Source organism: Sarcophilus harrisii, chromosome 2, assembly GCF_902635505.1.
Source record: "Sarcophilus harrisii chromosome 2, mSarHar1.11, whole genome shotgun sequence".
NCBI classification, from domain to species: Eukaryota; Metazoa; Chordata; class Mammalia; order Dasyuromorphia; family Dasyuridae; genus Sarcophilus; species Sarcophilus harrisii.
In genome coordinates this window covers 333,571,686-333,598,225 of record NC_045427.1, presented here as the reverse complement: position 1 = coordinate 333,598,225, position 26,540 = coordinate 333,571,686, and the positions used below count along the sequence as shown (strand labels likewise).

The 26,540-nt window shown below is 35.4% G+C and overlaps 1 protein-coding gene across 10 annotated transcripts in view; it reads right to left on the bottom strand.

Annotated features, from left to right (window-relative positions):
- Positions 1-26,540, bottom strand: part of MTA1 (metastasis associated 1) — a 243,965-nt gene that overhangs the window by 33,076 nt on the left and 184,349 nt on the right. For 8 of the 10 annotated variants that reach the window (XM_031952899.1, XM_031952898.1, XM_031952890.1 and 5 more), the window contains 9 exons: positions 26,256-26,444; positions 21,666-21,740; positions 20,434-20,492; positions 16,754-16,869; positions 16,013-16,164; positions 15,452-15,641; positions 12,339-12,428; positions 2,046-2,198; positions 543-578 (listed from right to left, as the gene is read on the bottom strand). In XM_031952899.1, coding sequence (XP_031808759.1) covers positions 543-578; positions 2,046-2,198; positions 12,339-12,428; positions 15,452-15,641; positions 16,013-16,164; positions 16,754-16,869; positions 20,434-20,492; positions 21,666-21,740; positions 26,256-26,444 — 1,060 coding nt within the window. The remainder of the gene's footprint in view (positions 1-542; positions 579-2,045; positions 2,199-12,338; positions 12,429-15,451; positions 15,642-16,012; positions 16,165-16,753; positions 16,870-20,433; positions 20,493-21,665; positions 21,741-26,255; positions 26,445-26,540) is intronic. The other 2 variants (XM_031952892.1, XM_031952896.1) reach the window with 1 other exon arrangement.

Below are 26,540 nucleotides of genomic sequence, written 5' to 3'. Positions count from 1 at the left end.
CTCTCTTTCCCTGGGGTTTATTCTCCTAGGATCTTTTACTATTTCATTCATGGGAACCTTAGAAGCATCTGAATCTGTTTTATGGAAATCTGGACCACAAAGCTGCTTTTAGCAAAGAATTCTAGCTCAGTAAAAAAAAATAGCAATTATGAATGAAACATCAAGAAATGTACCATTGTAGAATGAAACATACTCAAGTCACTTCGTAAGGTTATACTTCAGATCAATAAAGGACATTCTGAGTTATGCAATACCCTAGAATGTCTTAAATTATTTCATGTGGTGTTACAAAATTCATTAAAGTTAATTTTGAAAGATTTAAAATTAAGATTGTCCCCACAGGGGAGGGAGGCAAACAACATGGTGTTCCATCTTTGTGGACCATCAATGCAGATATTGTCCAAAGGATATTCAGCTACCAAGACAAGATTTACACATAGAATTAGTAGCCACAAAGCACAGACAAGCCAGCTAAAGAAGCCACAAATGAGACTGAGACCACACTGTCCTAGCACCAGCTGAGCACAGCTGTGAGGTCTTACCCCTGCTAGGCATCAAAAGGCGTTTCTTCATGTTGCCTGACAAAGCACAGGTGAACAGAAAAGAGAAAAAAATACCACATCAACAAACCCAACAGTGACACTGAATCCAACAAGTGTAATTCACAGAGACATCAGGGATTAAGGCCAGGGTTCCTAAAATAGGACAAGTTGGCTTACAGTCAATATACCCAAGACTGCATGAAAAGAGCCTTGGCCATAGTCATGGATTTGATCACTCTGAATAAACCCCAGGGATTCCAAGGAAACAATAATTTTTCTGCTTGTCTCTACTAATTAGACTTTGTTGATACTTGCTCAGAGAAGTTAAGGATTTTCTCCACTGTATGTCATGTAAAACTCCCGGAAAAACTGAAAGGGAGTACATATGGTCCAAAGGTGACATTTGGCTCACTTGGTATCAATCCCCAGTGTTTCTCTTCAATAAATAAGCCTTGCTTTTTTTCAAATATTTATTCCTGACACTCTACAAGAGAGTGAGTCATAATAATAACCAAGATAATTATTCAGACTAAACTTTATAAAGTACTTTCATATCGAGCGTTTCATTTAATCCTCACATAAATTCTGTAAGGCTGGCTGAAACAGAAATCTGTGATCCTCATAAAAATTCTTGGAAGCAGCTGGTGACACAGTAGTTAGAGTCCTGGAGGTGGATTTTGGAAGATCTGAGGTCATATCCAGCCTCAGATACTAGCTGTGTGACTCTGGTCAAGTAACTTAACCTCTGCTTGCTTCAGTTTCCTGAATTGTAAAATGAAGATTATAATGACTATCTAGCAGGGTTATTGTAAAGATCAAATGAGATAATATTTGTAAAAAGCACTTAGCTAGCACACAATAGGCAGTGTATGCCTATTTCCTTCCTTCTTTCCCTGACAGTATAAGTATTTTTAATCACTTCTTGACAGATAAGGAAAATGAATTAATTCACATGGTAGTGATTTAACTTATCCCACCATAAAAGAAAGATTACAGGCCAACTAAGAAATAGTCTATGGCAGAAGTTTTAACCTTTTTGGGATCAACTACTTGGCACCTAGTAAAGAATGTTTTTAAATGCGCAAAAATATTGCGAACAAAATCCATTTGAGACTGCTGTCAAAAACTACTCGTGTGTGTGTGTGTGTGTGTGTGTGAGAGAGAGAGAGAAAGAGAGAGAGAGAGAGAGAGAGAGAGAGAGAGAGAGAGAGAGAGTGTTGACAGACCTATATAAACACCCCTGGCCAACTGACATTTAATAACACCTGCATAAATACTCTCAAGCCCCAAAGAGGAGAAAAGGATCTCTCTCCATTCACAATCACTGTAAAAAGAGAGAAGTGATGCTTTTCCATCTCCTCAGCCCACAATAGTCATTAACCAAAATAAAAGCAATTACTTAAGACAATAAAGTAAACCCCACATAAATACCCTCAAGGCCCAAATGAGTATAAAATTCATGACAGTCTCAACTCCTTTAAAATCATACACATGTATACTTACCATCCATGCCATTGTGCTGTTCATAACTCCTCTTGCCCAGGATGGTTGGGGACCCATTATTAATGACTGGAGTTGACTTTGCAGGAGTAAGGTTATTGAGCGAACTAGACACACTCTTTATGGGGTCTGGCTTTGGAGGGCGGGGATGACTCTCTGTGGGGAAAAAAAGCACCAAATAGTTTACTAAATAAGGGTAAGTTCTAAATTCATACCCAACCATTTACAGGGAAAAAACAAATTTCATGCTAAAAATGGAGAATTTATTTATTGAAATCTCAGATATTTTGACTTATGTGTTTGTAATGTGGGAATCTGTCAGTTAATTCAAGGTAGTGAGTTTATGAGATATATAATTGTAGTGATCAGGTCACAACTTTTAGGTATTTGGATGTGCTAAATTTTTACAGCTTATCATGACATGCTACTTAATTTCCTTCTTCCCTGTCTCCATTTCCTAACCCTAACCCTAACCCATGCAAGTTGCTTGCACTTTTTGGTTATAATCATTACATAATTTCTGGTATCATAATTCCGGTCGTGAATTATCATCATAACTCTCCAAATTCTACCAAAAACTCCGCAAGATTCAACCATTCTTTTGATGCTTATTTGTTGACATACTGTTGAATGAGTACATATAGATGTCAACTAGGAAGGCACTTTTAGATCTTAGTGAATCATTTTGAGTTACATTAAATAAATCCAAAGGTGAGATTCTATTTAGCAACTTTTATTATTGTTATGTGAAATGGTATCTGCTTGTTCCAAAAAATATCTTGTAGGTTTCTGATGCATTTACCATGTGCTCTAAAAAAGCCCAATACTTCTTTTTCCTTTTTGGTAAAAAATATAGGTCTTCCTAAAACTGCCTTAGAGCAATGAGTCCTATGTTATATTGCCATGAGTTTTTGTGAGGATTCTTCCCAAAATTTGCTATGGTCCATTTTGTAGAACCAAAAACATACATTGTTGCTGAATAAATATAGGCTTTTAAATGTGTTCCTCCCTTTCAACTTAAGATTTCAGGGGCCAAGAATTCTTTAAATGTATAAAATCATAACATTCTATTTCATATCTTTATGTTCTATGTGTCTTGCCTAAAAGAAACCCAAGTTATCTTATAGTTATCACTTCATACACACTAGTTCAACACAATCCTTGGAATCAAATTCGAATTTTCATCTCTATCTTTAGCATATTTTAAGAATTTTATACTTGTGAGATTCAAATGAAGTTTTATATTACAGAAAATTCTTGTAGAAAGCAGAACTAGGATCAATAGGGAGAAGCTATAGAGGTAGATTGTTGATTGTTCCTCATTTTTGAAGACAACATGTGTGTAAGGGAGGTGATGGCATTATATGTAAATGAATTGAATTTGAGTGAGGGAGGACTGTGCAAGGTCATCAGTTTTATTTTCTGCTCTTGAACCATCTTGGTCTAGTGGCCAGACCTAGATCAGGACCTGGATGTAGATGGCCCTGTATTCAGTGGGAGACCTTGACCTTTTTAAATTAAGGTCTTTAAATAAGTCTCAGTTCAGTTGCATAACATAGCAAATGAAAGACAAATAACAACCTCTGTGAGTAAAGAGCTGCTCCACTGAGGACTTGGCAACACAGCCAGCTAGCTAACTAACTTACTTTCTTCACTCCCTCCCTCTTTTCCTTGATTTCTTTTTGAAGGAGTATGCCTTAAATCCAAATCACTTTTACTCCATTGATTGGCCAACACAAAAGGTTCAAGGCCAAGTTCACTGGGTCTTTGTTTTGGCCAGAAATGCTGAGGGTCTTCTTCTTCCAGACTGATTTTTTTGGGGGGGTTGGGGGGGAAAGGTTACTAGGTTAAAAAAAAAAAAAAGCCATTCTTTATCTCATTTCTTTCTTACTTAGCCTTAATCACTGATTGGGAGGTTGCCTCAGCAAACTGACACCTATTAAAGACTTCAGTTTAAAAAGGCCAAGATTATGCTAATATCTGGTCAATGAAACCAGATGGCCCCAAAGAAGAAAATGAGGGTAGTGACCTTGAACAGTTCTTCCTCACTCAAATCAAATTCACTTCACTTGCATATAGAAGTAGACATAACAGTTAAATATATTCAAAAGTAGAATAAGCTATAACTGGGTCTTCAAGCAAATGTTGGATGATAACTTAAGAGGGATACAAGTTGTTCATCTAATAACATATACTTTCTATTTAAACTAGCATATTCTTGAGACTGGGATGTTCAAAATAGGAGCTACTTCAAAGAGGACATGAGCTAATCCTAATGGATATGTAACGAACTAGAGGGTAGGAAGACAGAATTCATCCTGTCACTGCTTCAATAGTCAACCAAACAAACCATGGAGCTTGCCTCCAACACAACCACTATTCTCATACTCCAATCGTCTCCACTCTCTGTTCTGTTAAAGCTTATTACCTTCTACCTTCGGAGGCAGGTATTAGCACATAAAGTCTAATATAACCTAACCTATCAACTATTGACAGCATCTGGACAGTGCTATTACTGGGAAGATTCTATTCCCCAATTTATCTCATGGTGATTGCTGGTATCCCTTCAGAAAGTAAACTCTTTGCTTATAAGGAGAAGCGACGCCAACTTTCTTCTCTTTTCCCTATTCCCTTAATTTTCCTCCACATAGGTGCCAAAATGATTTTCCTAATTTGCAAATGTGACTGTCTTACTCTGATATTCTAAAGTTAAATTTTATTTACTCTTTTTCTCACCCTTTCAAAAATCATTTTTAGATATTACATAATTTTTTAAGCCAGCAGGGAAGCATCCAGTAAGAAGAAACTGGAGACTAATGACAATGATGATGGTAAAGAGAAAAGGATGTTAAAGGACAATCTGCTGAAGAAGATGATATAATCTGGAATCACTCAGACACATAATAAAGTTTGTCTTGGCAAGAAGGACTACTTTTTCATCTGAGTAATGTGAGATGAAGAGAAAAGGATGCTCATGACTAAAGGCCTTAATTTTTTATCAGTGCAATATGAGATAAAATTCTTAATTGAGGTGGTGGGGGTAGGAGAAAGAATAAATGGCTTAAAGGAGGATAGAAATGACTGGTTGTTGTTCTTTGTTCTCAAATAGGACCAAAATGATAACGCTATGTTAGAGTCAAGTTACAGTGTTTCCAATTGTGGCTGATCAGACCAATACAAGTTTAGAATGTTCTATCCCAGGTTGGGCACAAATAGTCCATGTGAACATTTGGGACGGATTGTCTATGCATCTAGTATTTCTTTTGAGCTACTTCAATTCTGCTTTGCTCACAGAGCACTTTCTCTGATGAAGGTACACATGCTGGGAAGTCCTGTGCTAGTGTCTCCCATGTGATGCAATCAATTCTAAAATTTTTGAGAGACTTTGAGTTTGTCCTTGTATGTTTTTTCTGAATGCTATTGGGAGTGTTTACTCTCTGTGAGCTCCACATGAGGCATTTTGCCAAGTGTACATTTGGCATTTGAATAATGTGATCAGCCCAACAGAGCTGTGTTCTCTGCAGTAGAATTGGAATGTTTGGCAGTTTAGAAAAAGGACCTCAATGTCTGGGATCTTGTCATGCCAGGTGATCTTCAGAATCTGCCTCAGGAATTATAAATGGGAGAAATACAGTTTCCTGGCATAACACTAATATACTATCCAGGTTTCACAGGCATACAACAATAAAGTCAACATAATGATTCTGCAGACCCTCTATAATCAATCTAATACCTCTTTTCTCTCACACTTTTCTTAGGGGCCTCCCAAACAATGAGCTATCTTTGACAACCTCATTATCAAAGTGTATATTCCTCCAAAGTATATTTCCAAGGTAAAATAAAGTTATTCACTGCATTCAAAACGTCTCCATTCGCTGTAACTAATGATTCCACTTATTGATGGTGTGATGTTGGCCGAAGAAGTACCTAGTGTTAGGCCAAATTTAGCATGAGCAAGAGAATCAACCCATACTTTGTTGCATCTCAGCCTCCAAGTCTGCAGTGAGTAAACAATCATCATCTGCGAACAAAAAGACCTATATACCCTCCACTTTAGTTCTGTAGCCTTTTCAAGTTGAAGAATTTACCATTATTGCGATAGTTGATTTTGATACCACTTTTGTCCTCGTTGAAAACATTTGAGTATATGGTTGAAAAAACATTATGCTAGAAAGCATGGAAACAAGAACACAACCTTGTTTTACTCCTCTGGTGACTGGGAAAGCTCAAGAGCATTGTCCACTGCCCAAAACTTGGACAAACATGCCATCCTGAAATTGATTGAGGTTCCCTGGATAATCAAATTCTGACATTATTTTTTATAAAGCCTTCATGACTGACAATATCAAAGGCTTCATTCAGATCTATAAACATCATATACAGACCTCTTTTGCCCCAGAATTTCTCTTGGAGCCGTTGAGCAGGAAACACTATATTGACTGTTTCTTTGCCCCCTTTAAAGCCACAAGGCTCTCAAAGGACTTGCTATGAGGGAGTATTCACGAAGTTTTATTATGTTTAGGTAAATAGAAGAAAGTGTTGGTAATGAGGCTGTTATTACCAAAACACACAAGTCTTCAGTAGTTAAGTGACCATTCCTCTTGCTATTTTCAACTCCATTCCTCCCAAGGACATGTCATGTCTGGTAGTCTAAACCTGCTCTAGCATTAAATTTAGTCACCCAGAATTATTAAGCTTATCCTCTTTTGGCACACAAATGATAAGGGTCTCAAGGTCTTCATATATTTTTTCTTTGACCTTATCATGGTTCATCATGGTAGGAGTATAGGGATGGTGGCATTGCATTTTCTTGCAAGTGACAATTGTATTGTCAGCAGTCTGTTGTGTTCACTCCTTTTGGTAGGCATACAAGCTTGTGAATTAGTTTTGATTGCAAAATCTACACCAGCTTTACATCGCTCCCCCTCATTTCAGTCACTCCAGAAAAATATGTATCTAGTTCTGATTTGTAAGCTGGCCTTCATTTGTCAGCCTTGTTTCATTCAGAGCTGCTAGTTTGGATGTGATATCTGCTGAGTTCTCTTGCAACAAAGGTTGTCTTTCAGGTCTACTGGATTTTGTATCATCTTTAAGTGTGTGCACATTCCATATTCTGATGGTGAACAGAATCAATTGCAGAAGTGGTTGTACAAAATTTTTTAAAGTTTTGGTCATAGAGTGATATCCCTGCCTACTGTGGTTATTCAGGCCAGGCTTAGGTAAGCAGACAATTTTTCAGGCCCCCTTTCTAGCCCCTTCTGCACAACAAAAGGAGGTGATCCTTAAAAGACTATTCAGACATCCAAGGAGCTGCTGAATCCCAGTGATAGGATGATCATATGGCATGGGCCACTTGTGTGCTTAGAGCTTCCATATATATCCACAACTGTTGCTTGTCAATTGCTTGTCACCACAGGATTCTGAGATAGGTAGAAATAATAAAGTTGTATGGGTATTAGAGTCTTTTCATTCATGTGTAAACTGAATTTAAGTGAGACAGTGCTGCACAAAGCGTCACTCTCTTCCAGAGGCATCACTGGTGGCAGGACAGAGTCAAGACAACTGGAGATTCAGTGAATGACCTTGGCATCTCCAGTGTCTAACCAAGTTTTAAGTGCTTCCCAGTGCTCATTTCAGTCTGTTCGAGCACACTGTTCTCCTTAGCTTATTCCAACAGGAGAAATCTTCCTATTCTTGGTGCAGACATCCCCCTACCTCTCCAACAGATTTGAGCCCCTTTGCTTAACTCAATCTGGTTTACCAGGAGTGAGAGGAGAAAGGGGGACAGAACAGCATTGTTCACAATGTAGTTTCTTGGAGCCATAGGTGAGAGTTAAGTGAAGTTTGTATAGTAAAGACAGAAAGTCCTGAAAAGGACTTGGCAGCCCTCACACCAGTTACTACTCTTCCCTGAACATACCCTCCACTCCATACTGCTTCCTCATTTGAATAGTATTCTGTAATTTAAAAACAACAACAAACATTTTTAAATGAAAAAGTATGGAGAATGTCACATATTTCCAAAAATAAAAATAAAATAATAAAAATAAAACACCCTTAACTGACAACTAAAATTACTAGAAATTAAGCACTTGGAGTCAAGATGGAAGAGTAGAGAAGCATTCAGCTAAGTTCTCTCAAATTCCCCTTCTAACAGTTATAAAATAACCACAAATGAAATTTTGGAATGGCAGAACCAACAGAAGGTTGGATAAAACAATTTTCTAGGCCAAGACAACCTAGGAAGTCAGCAGGAAAAGGTCTATCTCACCAGAGTAGTAATTGCCCAAGTTGTAGCACTAGCAACACAGGACTTAGAGAAAACTACACTGACGGTGGCAGCAACTTCAGGAACTCTCACCCCACAAAGCAGGGAAGGGAGATGTTGGATAAATGGTCAGAAGGAAATTGCAGGGGACCCTTTGCTGGTACTGGGTTAATGACCCTGTTGCTTTGCCTATGCACAGTTCTGAGTCACAGGACTTGTAAACCATAAAAGAGCAGGGGCCCTAGATGCAGTTCCAGCATGGAGAGGTTTGCAAAGCACTTTATAATATTAACTAAATTAATATTCATAATACCCTTTTTCAAGCTAAGTACTATTTTTACCTTCATTCTTTTTACTAAATTTTGTGACTAAAAATAATTTTATATTTAAAAATTGGATATTAGAAACTACTTTAAAAGAGAAATTTAGGAACTAGGTCCTTAATATCTATGGGGGAAGGCCAGAAAGAGAAAAAGGGAAAATTAAACCTTGGCTGTCCTTTCCACTGATCTGTAAGTAGGACAAAAATGTGTCCTTTTCATTAATATCACTTTTAAAATAATAAATGGAGGCTATATTCACTACAGCCAAACCTGAAAACATCCAGACTATAGTTTCTTAATTGGACTGCAAAAAATGTTTACAAGGATTTCTCTTTCTCAAATTGCCACTATGCTACTGCAACCCTTCTCTTTACACTGCCTGGCACACATTTAGACCCTTAATAGATACCGATTCTTACCCGTCTCTGGAACCCAAAATGAATCTCTTAATTCTGAGCTCTTCTTCATGAGCTCTCATACTTTTGCCTCTTCAAGATAACAAGAACTTATACTGTTCCACTGGATTACAATGACCAGAAATCTATGCCACTATGCTCTGCTAGGTTCGTTGTTTGCCTATATAAATTAACTGAACCAGCTATGCCCAGAAAAAGAACTCTGGGAGATGACTAAAAACCATTACAATGAATTCCCAATCCCTATATTTATGCACACCTGCATTTTTGATTTCCTTCACAAGCTAATTGTACAATATTTCAGAGTCTGATTCTTTTTGTACAGCAAAATAACGTTTTGGTCAGGTATACTTATTGTGTATCTAATTTATATTTTAATATATTTAACATCTACTGGTCATCCTGCCATCTAGGGGAGGGGGTGGGGGGGTAAGAGGTGAAAAATTGGAACAAGAGGTTTGGCAATTGTTAATGCTGTAAAGTTACCCATGTATATATCCTGTAAATAAAAGGCTATTAAATTTAAAAAAAAAATTAACTGCAGTACATTTGACATTTTTTGAGTTTTCTTTTGACTCATGTGTTTGTATGCAAAATTCCTACTCATCTCTGGTCTTTGGGGAAGGGGAGATTAAATCAGAAATACTTAAAATTTCTTCATACCTTTAAAGACTCATTTCGGTTTTGCATAATAAGTTATTCTTGGTTTTAAGTCTCTATATCCTTTGGTTTTGGAATACTGTATTCCAAGACCTTCTCTTTTCTGACTATTATTCTTTGGTACTTTAACTGCTTCTTTTTGGATGCTTAAACTGTTTTTGCCTCTGATGTCAGAGCTCTGGATTGTGGTTATAATATTTCTGGGACTTTCCTTGTGAAATTCCTTTCAGGAGGTGAACTATGCACACCTTCTGCCATGTTTTGATTTATGATTTCTTGAACTCTAGTATTCATTCTAGAATTCTAATATTCTTTTTTAACATGCATGTTTTTCAGGAATCAAGCTTTATTTGACGTGTTTTCTAAAAGTTAATTTTTTACCTTTATTTTCCCCAGGTATATGTAAAAATATTTTTAACATTCATTTTTAAAACTCTTCCATTTCCAGATCTCTTTCCTCCTTCTCTATTCCCCCTCATTGAGAAAGCTAGCAATTGCATATAGTATAGACATATGTAGTCATGCAAAACATTTCTATAATAGTCATGTTGTGAAAGAAAACACAGACCAACCCCCCCCCCAAAAAAAAACCCCAAACAACACCAAACTACCCCTCAAGAAAAATAAAGTTAAAGAAGTATGCTTCAATATATATCAGTTCTTTTTCTAGGTATGGATAGCACTTTTCATCTTAAGTTCTTCAGGGCTAAATTGGATATAATAATATTGCTGAGAATAGCTAAGTTATTCGCAATTGATTATTTCATAATATTGATATACTTTTGTACATAGCACATTTTACTTTGTATCAGCTCATGGAAGTCTTTCAAAGTTTTTTAAAGAGCATCTTGTTCATCACTTAGAGAATAACAGTATTCCATCAAAATCACATAATACTATTCCTCAATTGATGGACATCTCCCCAATGTCCAGGACAATTACTGTTGATAGCAGAGAACATATTTCTCTTCTTCTTCCTCCTCTCACATCTTTTGATTTCATTCAGTTATTTCTTGCTGCATTAGGAGTTCTTGACTTCTGTTTAGCCTTTCTAGTTTTCAGGAAATACAATATTTAGACAATGTTTACCATCTTCTAAATTATTTATTCTCTTTCCAATAGTTTCCTCCAGAACTTTTATCTCATTTTAAATTTCTTACTTCATTTCCGCAGGGAGTTCCTTAGAGTTACTCTTCTATGTATTCTTATCAGTATGTTTTATCACAATTTTAAGATGAGAAAACTAAGGCTGAAAGATGTGTAAGTGACTTGATCAGCATCACACTACTAGCTTTTGAGACAAGATTCAAATTCAGGTTTTCTTGACTTCATATATGACATTCTAGTCACAATTAGATAATAGAAGTGCTGTACTTGTAACCTCTAAATGTTAAAAGAGTGTGAGCAAATTCTCCTAAGAATATTTAAATCCTTAACTGTGGAATTAGGGAAAATAACATGGACAAGAAATTATAGAATATATAATGAAAAGTTATGAAAAGGCGGTGATTAATAAGAACAAGGATTCACATATATCAATTGTTGCTCAAATCATGTAAGGGAGCCTGGGAAGTAAAACTCATTTCTGTTTAAAAATTTTTAAAACTCTAACAAGTGAATTTTTTAAAGTCTCAATGAGGTCTATCATTATATTTGCACTATCAAATCAAGCTCTTTCCTACTACTATAGTTAAGGGCTTTCATGACTTTTCATGACAAAAAGTACCATTGCCTGGTAACTAGTATTATAGAAATAAACTCCTCCAAATATTGTAGACTGATCTCTAAGTGTTAAATGGATTGCATATCTGGTCCTATAACTTTACTTGAAACCTTACCAGTTAGTTAGGACCTACTAGATATTGTGTTCATCTGAAATAACCATTAAGAATCCAGTGTGCACAACCACACCATGAGGAGGGATTTCATACTGGCAGAAATGTAATTCTTAAAGCATTTAGTCCTTATTCAATCTCATCCAATATAGACAAACAAGACTTTTAAATCCTGATGAAAATGATGTAAGGTGGTGTCTAGCCCATAATACATTATTCATACTATTAGGTATTAATCTGATTCATTTTTCCCCAAGATTAGATTCAGTACATTCAAGTTTTTCTGGACTTCTTTTTATTAAGGAGTTAGTCCTTTGTTTTTCCATTTCAGGGAAATGTGGAGTCTTTATTTTAAAGGCATATTAGAGGAGTGAGAAGTAATACATGGTAAGCACAACTATGCTAGTTCACTTTTGGCAAGTCCAGAAAAATTAGCTAATTCCACCTGACTAATTTTTTGGAAGAGAACCTAATTAATGAAATCTAACAAATGGCAAGGAAACTAAAAGAAACCTGCCAACTTCTGAGTAGGCACACCCTGATCATTTCTTGAATATATGTCAAGAAGTAAAAATACAAAAAGTCAAACAAGTGTGAAAAATCCTAAGTCTTTTCTATGGTCTGCTATGGGGAAGGAAAAGCTACTCCTATATTCTTTCTAAAGAAAGGTTAACTCCTTAGGTTAAATTAAATCTTGGACAATGGAAGAGAAAAAAAGTTATTTTTCGCAATCTTTTTACTCTTTTGAGCTTCAAATGTTAATCATATACCAAGATTCCCATCAGCATTTTTACCTAAATACCGGAGCACAGCTTCCAAAGGTTTTCGTACCACTTGCTTTAATACCAGTGGATTTTGAGAGGCTTCTGGCAATCGAGCAGTACCTATCAAGATAATTATTTAAGGGTTAGATATGCTATATGCTTACTTTATTATTATTCAGCAGTCTCAATACTAAATAGTTAAAATCAAAATCAACTTGCAATGATTAATTAAGAAAACATACTCATTTGGGAAACTGAAGAAGTGGAATAGGGAAATATAGTAGTCAGAAAAACAATAAGAATTTATTAAGCACTTATTATGTACTAGGGACTGAACCAAGAAGTTGGGAATACATACAAGGAAAAAGACAGTCCCTGCCATAAAGGAGAAACATCAAGTAAACAAATACATACGTTGAAAATAATTAACAGAGGGAAGAAATTAGGATTAAGGAGTATTAGGAAAGGTTTCCAGTAGAAGGTGAAATTTTGATTGGGACTTGAAGGTAGGTAGGGAAGCTAGGAGGATCAGAACAGGAAGGAGGGCATTTCAGGGACAAAAAGAAAATGCCCAGATCTCAAAGATGGAATGTGTTGTTCATGGAAGTCAGGAGATCAGGATCACTGGATCAAAATGTGCATAGTGAGATGGAAAGGAAGAATGTAAGATGTTGGAAAAGTAGGAGAAATGGTAAAGGAACATTTGAGTGTAGATCAATAATATTTGATATTTCCTGTGAGTGTATAGTATGGATCTACTGAAATAGAAATAAAATAAGAGATGCCACAGTTAGTCTGACATCTTCTGAAGATCTTTCTGTCCTAAAAGCATAGTTTGCTTCATTCCAGTTTGATTCAACTGTTGTTTTGGACCTAAATCTGAAAGAGGAAAAAATGATCAATGAAGAAGATGGGAACATCAGCCAGGAAGTTCAGGGAAAACTGACCACCCCATTTTACAATCTGTGAAAGAATAAAGGAAAAGGAAGAATAATATGAGATATACTCTAGATTTGAAGAGAGTATACTTGAAAACACTAAGAGAAAAGATAAATAAAATTTAATAGTACTAAATTCCATAAGTACAGTCACCCTAGAGGGAATGGGAAATCCTCAGGAATAAAATTCTATATAAGTGAAAAAATTACAGCAAGGAGAGAAGTACACTTAAAAGAAATGGCTTTCATAGTAGAATAATATGTGAACTTAGATTTTTTTAAAAATTGCACAAAAAGATGATGAAAGGAAGGGTACATAAGAAAAGACTAATACCAAAAAGCAGAATGGTCTTGAGAGAATAGTGTCAAGATGGCAAATACTTAATATGAGCTGAGGCTAGTCATAAACATAAGGATAAAAAAACAAAAAACAAGAGAAGACCAAAACATTAATAATGCTGCTTACAGTGGTTTGGACATTAACAGCCAGCAAAACAATTGCTACACACAGAAAAACAAAATTCAAATCTTTTTCTCTTTTCTTTTTCAAGAAAAATGACTTATTTAGGATAAATCAAATAAGATATTTACGTTCAACAAATTAAAGTCACCAAGTACAAAAAAACAACCTCAAGGAACACTGAAAAATCAATGGATATGATTGCTCTTCTGGCCAGTCTTTTTAAAACAGCAGACAAAGTGTTAGAAAAAGGTAAATATTACTTTATTTTTTAAAAAGGGCTAGAGTAAAGTGTTCATTACTTATAAGATCAAATCCAACTCTGAGAAAAATTCTAGAAAGATATCATTTAGAAATGAAACATGCCACTCTAGAATAACTTGTTTCTTTTCTGATAAGGTTACTACACTGGTAAATCCATGAAGTACTACTGACAGAGACTAGAAAAGTATTGGACCAAGTCTCATGCTGCCTTTGCACACAAAATAAAAATAAAAGGGCTAGACAATGGTACAGTTAATTGAATTTGGAAATGGTTGAATGACTAGATTCAGATATTAACTGGTAGGAATTTTGCCTTTACCTCTAATAGTTATTTCAGGGATTTGTCTCCTTTGTGTGTGTATTATATAGCATTTCTTATCAATGACCTAGATGAATGAAACATGAAGACAGAGGGAACAATGTACTGTATAACATAATCAAGATTAAATGTCTCAGTAGTCTACAATAATGGATTGAATTTAATAATATGAAATTTAAAACAGATTAATGAAAGTTGAACACATTTTTAAAAAAATCAACTTTAAAAAGTTCTACTTGAAAGTAGAAGATGAACAGGACACAACTAGATTATTTATCCAACTTTTGTGAAAACGATCTGAGGATTTCAAACTCAATGACTAATCATTGGCAGCCTCAGCCTACTTCATTAAGCACGATGGTAGAGGTTTGACTGAATTCTATCCTAATCAGGATGATTTTAAGAACACTTCAAGGCCAGAGAAGGGAAATAAGAATGAAAAAGGAAATGAGGACCATGCTATATTAGAATCAGTTAAAGTAATTAGGAATGTTTAGGAAAAGAGGAGACTTAAAATGACATGATATTTATGTTTTCAGGTTTCTAGGCTATCATGGAAAAAAGATAAGTAATTTTATTCTATTTGACTCAGGGCAATGGATAGAAACAACAAAGAATGGATTTGGCTCAAAGCAAGGAATATATTCTTAGATAATTAGAGCTATCAAAAAAAAAAACAAACAAACAAAAGGAAAGGGCTACTTTTGGGGATAGTAGGGTCCCCCACAAGAGTTCTTTAGCTATGATTTGATGACCATTTCTAGGAATTTTATATAAGTAATCATTCTTATTCAAAAGCAAAAAGACTAAATAGTCTGTAAATTCCTTTTTACCTAAAATTTTGTGTGAACTTTTCTCGTTACTCCACGTGGTTTCACTATCTTCAAGTGCTACTCTCAATAGTTTAGTCCATCAAGTGTGAAGCCTTGTTAACTGTTCTTAATGTAAAATTTAGTCAACAGTATATATTTTTAATGGTTACTATATATTATTCCTTCCCTTCAGCAAAGAAACTGAACTCTCAAGTTATAGGTAGGTAATATTGGAACTGGAACAAAAAGGATGAAAAAACCATTCACACAAAGAATCACAGCCAGGTATAGGACTTGTAAATGACCTTAAGAGAAATTTAATTAAACTGTTATTGCCAAGGAAATCTTACATTCTGCTTTGATAGCAGCACTGTTGATAGGCATGTAAGGGTGTCTTGCTGCATGCCAAGGACGCAATATATCTCGACATAGGCGCCTGGCAATCCTTGTCAGTTTGGTTGTATGTAGGTAGAAGGCTTGTCTTGTCTTCATAGCAAACTTTGGACTCCCACTGTTCCGCACAGGGATGCCATGAGGACTCTAATAATGGGGAACACAAACAAACAAATTATAATATGTGGAGTTCATTTTTGTTCTGGAGATGCTTTACAAATATTAACATCTTTATAAGAAAAGAACAACATTTTGGCAAACTGTAATTTTGCTAATGAAGACATAGAGAATTCAAACCATCTTGGTTCAGAGCAGAAATATTTAAGATTATGGATTAGGCTAGAAGTTGCTAAGGTTCCTTACAATTAAAACATTTTATATTTCTATGATTCTATTTAAGAATTTCTAAGTCATAAAGCCTCTTGAAAAATAACAAATCATCACAAAGAAATGCACTCTACAATAATACCAGCATTTTTGCCAATTGCTGTGATAATGCCTATCTACCTTCCACATACCATGTTGTTGCGATTTGGTCCAGGCCTCTCACCATCTAATCGGGTTGGCATTTTCAAGCCACCATATTTCTTCCAGTATGTCCAGCAAGATGCACAGAGACGACACTGCATGTTAGGGGGACCCCAAGAATACCACTGGTAAGACTGTGTGGCTATGGATAACAAAGTTGAAAATATATATATTCTTAAGCGGAACTATTTCAAACATCATTTACAGATTATCCATGCCATCCCACCAAAAAAAAAAAAAAAAAAAAATTTCAGTACTTCTCAAAAAAAATTAAAAGCTAAAAAAGAAAAGGAAATCATGAACTGTTAGAATGGAGTACTTGCTATTAAACAGGTTAAAGACCCAAAGAAAAATACATGTATTAACAGTCCCCTTGATGTGTGAACACCTTCAGGTAAATCCCTACTAAAGACTTCTCACATTTGCAACATTATCCAGGAGACTCTTACCAAAACCAATATCTAAGAAGAATCTAACACCACCTAGGGTTTGCCTAATAGTAATTTCTTTAGGCCTGTAAAGGACTTGAAAGTTCATATTCTCATTCATTTTCCCCTATCTTCTTCCCCTATGGGATTGACATTATACCTTAATAATCTTTCCCTATAATATAGAGACTAAACTAAACAAGATACTTTAAAGAAGGTTATTCTGCAAAGAAGTGGGGGAAGTTGCTACTTATCAACTTATCACAAATAGGGTATGTCACTGACTGATGCTAAGGTACTTACCATAACAGCTTTCACAGGCCCGACCAGCTCCTGGGCTTTGACCCTGTACTCCTGTGCCATTTACAACACCAGTCTTGGCATTATTTACATTAATCTGATTTGGATTTGGCTTGTTACTTTAAAAATAAAGACAAAACAAAAAGTCATTGCAGATGACCTTTGATATTCAAATTATTCAGATTCATCAGTCTTCAAACCTAGCATACACTTTTCAGAATGTGACAACAAAATTGTTAAAGCCCCCAAAATAATATATGAAAGAAATTGGCTAATTCTACTATTAAATAAAATTAAAATAATCAACAACTTAAAGCACACAAATAGGAAGATAAAAGAAAAATCTATTGAAACCAAAACAAAAAGAAAAAATGGCATCATATCTCCTAAATTCAAGTCCGCTGTAACTTAAAACTTAAGTTTCATTTTCTTCATTTCTATAAAACTTATTAGATTTTACCTATCATTCTTTAAGTTTGATTAACAAGGAATAAGAAATAAAAACAAAATACTACTTGTCCTTAAGAAATCTATATTCTTATTTTTGTGCAGAGTGAATACAGGCACTCCTAACTCTCTATCCCTTAACTGACTCATCAAATTGCATGGTAATCTTTTCAAACTGCTATATCCACAAGAGCCTTATAAATTCTAACCTTTATTCTTGGTATATATTCCAGTTCATATCCTACCTGCCTATCCAGTGCTATCACCTCTCTCATATTTGGGTAAAATTCATCTCCTATAAAAGTTTATTTCTGATTAACTGCATCTTGTTTAAGGATTCAACAGCTTATATCATTGTGTAAAGCTAGGTGATCAGTGGATAGTTTAGTTCAATTCTGATCTCTGATGTTTCTTAACTGTGTGACCCTGGGCAAATCGCTTAATCTCTTTTTGCTTCAGTTTCATCATCTGTACAACAGGGATAATAATTGCACTTACTTCCTGGGATTGTTGCAGGATCAATACGATAATAATCATAAAAAGCTTAGTACAATGCATGGTACACAAAGTAAACACTCTATAAATGTTAGCTATGTGGTCGAATGAGGAAAAGTAGTATTATTAAAAATCTTGAAGAAGGGTCTAATATTCAAAATATATAGATAAGAAAAATATAATAAACCAAAAGGCATTTCCCAATAAAGAAGTGAGAAAAGATATGAATAAATAATTCTCAAATAAAATGCAAACTAGTAACAATAGTTTGGAAATGTTCCAAATTTTAAAATTAAGGGGTATGGAAATCAAAGTAACTCAAAAGATTTAATCTCTCAACCAGCAAACTGATAAAGACATCAAAAGTCAATGCTGAAAGGATTATGGAAAGACAGGATTATCAATTAACTACTAGTGGAACAATGTATTAGTCCAATCACAAAGGAAAGCATATAGAATTATGTGGTAAAAGACTAAATGTACATATATATTCTAGCATAAGGCATTTCCCCCAAGGAAGTAAAGAACAAGAAGATAAACCTCACATAAACACCAAAATAATTATTGTGGTAGAAATAATTAGAAAAAAAATTAGATGCTCACTGATTGAGAATAGTATTTTACTAGCCCCCTCTCTCATACTGTGAGGTGATGGCAAAATGGTCTCTTTTCTTAATTCCCTATGCTCAACTGGCTTCCCTCCAAGCCTTAGAATTCAGTCTACTTTATAATCTCTCACTTCCTTATTCAAGTCAGGCACAATATTCTGTATAAAGTCTCTTGATTCAAACTTCTAGTGATCTTGTTCCTCCTTTCTCTCCCAATCACCCTGCATTTAACTACTTGGTTTATATGTGTTAATTTATTTTATACTACATATTTATATCTGTATTTATCACCCCCTTTAGAATATAAGCTCCTTGTCAGGATTGTTTCATTCTTTGTACAATGCCTCGCACACAGTAGGAGCTTAATAAATATTTCTTAAAGAATATCAAGACACTTAAATTTTACCAAATGGGAAGGAAGGAGGCTTAACAGTACCAGATCTTGAATGGTAATCATCAAAAAAATTGGTGCTGAATATAAAATGATAAGGAAAATTAATTGGTCACTTATTATACAGAAGCAAATGAGTACAATAGCTGGGTATTTGATAAACCCAAAGATCCTAACTAGTGGGGCAAAATCTAGCTATTTAAGAAAAAAATCTGTGGGGAAACTGGAATGTGGTTTGGGAGAAAATGAACTTAACCCTTGTCATATGTCAAGTTAAACCCCAAATAATGAGGTTTTAAACAAATTAAAGGAGCAAGGAAAAAATTACCTATCATTTCAACAAATAGAGAAAGAGGTTCACGATAATAGAATAAAAGCAGCTAAAATTAGAAGAGAAGCAGGTAAATGAAGAAAAAAATTCTTTGCATCAAGTTTCTCTTATGAATGTCTTATTTCTAACATTTACAGGGAACTAATTAAATTTCACAGAAATAAGAACCATTCTCTATGCAATAGTCAAAGGATATAAGCAAGAGTTTTGAAGGGAAGAAATATAATCTCTCAATAGCCATAGAAAAATGCTCTAAAATACTAAGGATTAAAGAGAAGCAATTGAAAATAATCCTGAGTTCCAACTCATGCTTATAATATTACTTTAGAATTATCTCTTCTAGAGCTATGTGGAGAATATACTAGAAATGGGAGGGACAAAAAACTGGTAACCCAATTAGGAAACTACTGCAATAATACCTAAATTAAGCTAGTAGCCACATGGATGGAAAAAAAGAAGAATATAAGATGTTGTGGAGATAGAATCAATTGTTAATTAAGTCTTTTTCAATCATGTCCAACTCTTTCTGAAACCTTTTTGGGATTTTTATAGCAAAGATACTGAAGAAATTTGCCATTTCCTTCTCCAGCTCATTTTACAAATGAAGAAACTGAGCCAAACAAGGTTGAATGACTTGCTTGAGTTTACACAGCTATTAAGTTCTTAAGGCTGCACTTGACCTCAGGAAGATAAGTTTAAGTTTTTCTGACTCCAGGCCCAGCCTTTTATCCACAGAATCAAAAAGCAATGACAACTAACTCACTGGACATGGGCAGGGAAGGGGAGGTGGGGGAGTTTGAGGGAGAGAGAGGGAAGGAGTGTGAAGAACTGAAGATAATAATGAAGTTGTGAACCTTTGTGGTCTACAAGAATGAGATTTATTGTTGGCAAAATTAAGACAGCAAGTGATAGGTTTTTTGGGAAAGATAATGAGTGGATTCTTAGACTAGAAATACCGTAGGAGGAAGTAAGGATGATGTCAATATATTTATTTTATGTCTCAACGTTACCAAAAAAAAGAGGGAAAAACAGAATTCTACCCTAAAATGAATCTCAAGGAGAATAAGATGTAAAGGCTTGATCTTGGCCCTTGGAAATGTTTAGGTATTCAAGCAAATATGAGTTAAAAAGGGTTAATGGCTACTTTGGCTCCTCTTGGCCCAAAATTTTCCTTTTACTGACCTGTACAAACTAAAAGGCATCTAAGAAAGAAATAAGAAATCACAATTGTACTACTTTTGATTTCTTAGGAAGATCAGGGGAAAGAAAAAAGCAGAAAATAAGAACAGTTAACAACAATTCTGTCAACATAATATTGTCAGTAAACATAATGTTTGCTCACTAAATAATTTTCTATGTGCCTTTTCCCCAGGATTTTGAGAATAATGCCCTGTATGAAGATGCCACTTACTAGTTAGGTATATACACTTGCTTTAATTTGCTTTCTGCTTCAGCTGCCTTCAACCGCTTCTGCAAATAGACACATAAAGAAAAAAAAGTCAGACACACCCTTTCAAGAAAAACAAGCTAGCATGAAGGAGCAGTGCTACTTGAACTACCACTAGATAAATGAAACTGTAGGTATGACTTAAGGAATGTGGAGAAGGAAAAGGGGTTCTTTGTCTTCATGAAAGAAATGGGTTTGGGCATGGCTTTTGTTAAGATGCTTTCAGGGGAGAATAAGTAGTTTTCCTTAAAGGTTAAAGGAGTCTCAGGAATTCTGTCAGTTCTATCCTAATTCCTATTTCTTTAACAATTCCACCCCTTTTTTGAAGTCAGATTTCTTCTCTCAGTGGGCAGCTATCATGATTCCCTAATGTAGATGTGTATATATTAATCCCAAAAGGACACAAAGAGAATCAATCTAAAATGTTCTTCCAGCAATACAAAAATAGCTACCTCAAGTAACAACAGCCAATTACAATTCTCTAACACTTCAGTATGAGTAATATATATATTTTTAGATTTATTTTTAAACTTTTATTTTAAAAAAAGAAAAGGGAAAGTATTTTACACAATTCTCAGTTTCCTCTTAACTTTACTTCCTACTTTCTCTTTTAAACATAAACATATTTTGTCCAAACTTTGAAGATACATTCCAAGTAACAAAGCATAGGCATGCATCTTCACTCATCTGTGTAAATGGGGTCCAATATATGCAATTATCTGCACAATAAAAGACGGTATTGTTATTACTAGTAAGGAAGGGTTTTGCTTTGAACAGGATATGGGAAAGATATGCATATGTGTAAATAATGACAAAATAATGTGAATGAGAGCAAATAACTGAAATTCATCAAGGATTTTAAGGTCCTGATATTCAATACATATTCCTCACACCCAGGAAAGGAAATGGGAAGTATCTTATCATGAAAGAAAAAGAGAGAGAAGGAAGAATGAGTATGTATGAGTAACAAAAAATACTAAAGGTCGGAGAAATAAAAAGCTTTCAGAGTCAGTGATAGGCACACACTTAACACACTGTAAAAGCAATCTAAGGAGTTTTAGCATAAGGTAATTCCTCAGGTGTGGAGAGAATAGCAGTAAGCCCTCAAGGGAAGTAATACTTACTTTTCAATTAAAAGAGCACATCTCTTGTGAGAAAACATAACAGATCATATTTGGATGCCAAGGAATTCTCACCTGTTGAACATATCTGTCAGTTGTTTTCCACATGTAATAATACTCAATGATACTGGTTAAGGACTTCCATGGAAGCTGAGAACATGGAAAGAAAGCATCTTGTCATCCATCAGGGTGACAGATGATGTAATTATTAAATATCACAATTTTTGTACATAGTAGCCCATGCCATCAAAGTAGAGAAGAAGGAAAATCGCAGTTATTGTCCTGGAGATAATAGTTTATTGAGGATAAAGAACACTCATGGAATCTAACTCAAAAAGGAATCCTATTTATTATATATCAGAAAGGTACTCTAGAAAGAGAATCTCCTGAAGCAGCCCATTATTCTACTTTTGGACAACTCTACTTTGTTGGGAACTTTTTCCTGAAATAAAGTCAAAATTTGTTTCTTTGAACTCTACCTCTTATTTGTTGTGGTTCTGCTCTCTGAAACCAAGAAACAAGTCTAAATCTCTTTCACATGACAGCACTTCAAAATAGCTATAACAAAAACAGTTATCATGCCCACCTTAAGTTTTCTTTTCTCCAAAATAAACATTTCCTATTTCTTTCTATTTTTATATGACATAACTGGTAAATGCCTTTTGCAGCTTTTACTTCTAGTCTCAAATGGAGAAAGAGATGAAGAGGAAAGACTTAAGATGAATAAGGAGAATGAAAAATATGTTCTGATTTCTACTTGAAGCTTCCATGAGAAAGAAATCAAGGAGGAGAAGTTGGACTGAATGTATCAAGAATAATCAAAGAATAAGAACATGAAGAGAAAGATTCAAGAAGAGGCAAAGACAAGAAGAAAAAGATAAATGGAAAAAGTTAAAGTAAATTATGTGGCAGGAAGGATTAAAAACAATTAAAAGAATGGCCTTGGGGCTCATCTTTATGTGCTATAGAAAAGTCTTCATCTGTGACATCACAGAATTTATCTCATTTATATATGTTTTCTATCTGATTGGGACAAATAACTTTCCTAAAGTCACAGAGACATTAGATAGCAAACCTGGCAGCAAATTCAAAATCCTCTGGCTATATATCTAGTGCTCTTTCCACTACATATTGTTTCTAATCCAACTGTTTTGCATCCCAATTACAATACATATTGGCAGAAAAAAATTTGCTAGAGCCTGCCTCCTAATGAAATGCCTCCAAATACTTGGAGTCCCTAACTATTTTCAAATACACTGAGGGTCAGGGAAGTGTTGGAATCCTTACAAAGTTTTAACTCATTAGAATTGATAGAGACAATAATTATCTAATTTAGCATGGTTCAGTATGATTGATCTGATCTTACAAGATGTTATGGGCCAAAACTTGAAACAAGGTACTAAGTGGAAACAATGCTTGTGTTCACACCTTTAGAGAGCTCATATAAGCAAGAAGCTCTTAGGTCCAGAGAGCACTGGGACAGACATGGAGCACTCTGGGAGATTGAGAGCCAGAAGCCCTCTCTCGGAGGCAAGACAGATTCATTCCATCTTCCACGTTTGTGCTGGCTGGAGGCTGAAGAAAGCAGAGAGCACTCTGGGAGATTGAGAGCCTGAACTCTCGAAGGCAAGACAGATTCATTCCAACTTTTCCACATTGAAAACATTGACGAATTTATCTAGAAGTCCCTTGCCAAGAGGGACCCTGTCTTCCCATATTCATCATAGTTTGGGCATAATAAGCATTTGTGCCCACTGTGGCACAACACCTTATGATCTCCTCTAAAGGAGCATCTTTGTCTAGTCCCCATATAATCCTTTTGCAAACCTCATTGGAATTTTCCTTAGCCAGATGTCTGGGTCATTATTTCTATGGCAGCATTATCTCCAATGATTCTTATTACAGCTGTTTGCAAACATCCCACAAAATCAACAAAAGGTTCATTGGGACCCTTGCTCTATTTTTGTGAAAGCTTTACGTCCATATTTCTGTCCAGGGAGAGAACTCCAAGCTTTTATTGCAGCCTTAGAAATTTGTTCATACACTGTTACAGGGTAATAAATCTGTTCTGAATTCTCTGTATACTGACCTTCACCAGCTAGTTGGTCAAAAGTGATTTATCCAATAGCTCCTGTTTGCCTACTGCATTGAGCTTGAATCTGACATAATTCATGAAACTCCAAAAGCCACAACAAATTTTGTCCAGGTTCTAAACATGTTCTAGCTATGGATTTCCAATCATTCAGGGTTAAGATTTCATAAGACAAATTATCTAGTAACATCTTAACATAAGATGATGTAGCCCCATAAAGAGTGCAACCCTTTTTCAAATCTTTAATTTTTTCCAAATTAAAAGGAGTATATCTTCTCCCTTTTTGACCTGAAGAGTCAAGCTCTTCAATCACAGGATATGCATTTATAAAATCAGACATATCTTCTCCTTCATTTTTTGCCTTAATTAATGCCTCTTCTAATCTTGTCATATTCTGCTTCACAAGAGAAGCTGTGTTTCTGCCTCTGCCCCTCCCCCCCTTCTTCTTCCACCAATGAAGGGTTAATTGAGGGGAGAGGGTCATGAGATGTGGAATGATCTAATTTCTCCTGCTGTGAACTATCACACTCAGAATTATACTTAACTCCACTCTTATCTGATTCTTTCTGCTTTTCACCTAGTTTAACTGGTACTTCCCCTTCTTGCTCTTTCTTCTTTTTCCTTATTTTAACACTTATAAAATTTCCTAAAGCCAGTTGTATTAAATTATATGTATAAGTATGTCTTTGGAAATTGAGTCAGGTCTATTTTTATTATAGAATTGACAAAGATCCTCTCCTAATAATTTCTACTCCATTGAGTTTGGATTAGATCTGTAGTATTCACCCAGTTGCTGTCCTATTAATTTCCACTCGTCTAGATCCAATTCATTTTCCACAGAGAACCAAGGACATATGTGCTTTACAGTTTCTAAAAGTTCAGTGATCTGCTCCAAAATTATAATCAAACTTTGGCTTTCCATAACCTTGACAATGCTCTCTAAATATTTTCCTTGAATAGAAACAGAAGGCTGTTTTCTAAACATCTGTCCCATCTTGGCTGAAATTCTACTTTTAATTCTTTTAACAAAATTTGTTATACTCACCCTAATTTCTGGGTTGAGGAGACTTTTCCACTGGATTCAGAATTAGAGGCTTTTCCACCGAAATCACGATTGGAGACTTTTCCACTGAAATCCACTGAGGGGCCTGTCAGTCCCACATTCAGGGTGCCAAAATGTGGTGTTCTCTTCTTTAAAATATAATGGTTCTCTCTGGGAGCAGGTTTCTTGGGAAGGTTTTCTGGAGGCAGCCTTAGTTTCGGTTAAAAGTAATAATCACTCCAAATGCAGCCAGGTGTTAAAAGTTCAGATTTTTTTATTGCTTCCTCCAAAATAGCCGGTTAGTTTTCTTACAGACCTATCTCTCTGCTTGGTTCCAAGAGCTCTTGCTGCTAATCTTTTGCCTCTGTCAGCTTTGGCTTCTCTTCTTCCAAAGGTCTCCAGCCAGCACCAAGGTGAAAGCTGAAATGAATCTCTCTTGCCTCTGAGAGAGGGCTTCTGGCTCTCAATCTCCCAGAGTGCTCTCTGCTTTCTTCAGCCTCCAGCCAGCACAGAGGTGGAAGATGGACTGAATCTGCCTTGCCTTCGAGAGAGGGCTTCTGGCTCTCAATCTCCCAGAGTGCTCCATGTCTATTCCAGAGTGCCCTGTGTCTGTCCCAGAGTGCTCTCTGGACCTAAGAGCTTCTTGCTTATATGAGCTCTCTAAAGGTGTGAACACAAGCATTGTTTCTATCAGTTCCACTTAGCAGCTTGTTTCAAGTTCTGGCCCATAACATTTCCTTGTAAGATCAAATCAATCAAACTTAACCATCCTAAATTAGATAATTATTCTATCAACTCTAATGAGTTAACACTTAGTAAGGATTCCAACAGGGAAGTACTAAGGTCAAAAAGAATTAACGCAGAAAGCCAAATAATACTGTGAATATGGATAAATCACATTGCAAAGACCAAGTCATAATGAAAAAGCAATAGCATTTGAGGAGAAAGTAATGGGACAACAACCTAAGACTGGGGAATGTGTCTATGGGAAAAAGGGAAAAGAAAAGTAAGAAGAAAAGAGAGATGGAGAAGAAGTAATGAGACTGGGAGGCATCTGGAGATAGATTGGGGAGGGAGAGAGAGAGACAGACAGAAATTGGGGAGACAGAGAGAGAGAAGTAGTATTAGGGAACTATATAGATACCTTCAAAGAATTTTTCAAGAATAAGCTGGAAAAAATTTTAGAAGCAGAGTAATATAATAGAGTGCTAGATATGAAGTTACAAGAATTGGACTAAAATCTTGCTTTATAATTTATAATTATGATCAAGTCTTAAAAAAACCTTCAAGTCTCAGTTATGTGCAGTACTTATACTGTTTTAAGGAAAGTGCTTTGCAAAGAGCCTTCTACTTCCCTTTTTCTTGATCATCCTGATTCTGAGTAAGATAAAACAGTCAATTGTTCCCCCTTTCCCTGACTGTATTTGATTAGATCCTTTCTCTATACTTTAAACAAACAGTAAAAATCTCTTAGTTACAGATTCACTTAATCTAAAGACAAACCATAAGCATCACTGCGAAAAATACTTACAAAATCTTGCTGAATGTCGGTGAAATCTTTTCCATATTTTTCTAGGGCTTCTTCAAAGAGATTGGCCTCTGAAGCTGACCACTCTTCCATTTCATCTCGGCAAAGAACTGGACCGCCCTGAGGCACCAGAGCAGATATGGCCTTGGAAATATCATAGATGTTTTTGTGCAAAGTATCCATTGCATGAAACTAAAGGAAAGTAACAAAGTTCATTAGTTGGAGGGTCATAATCAAAAGGAAATTTGATTTATAAAAGGGAGGTAGAAGGACTCTACAATTTCTACA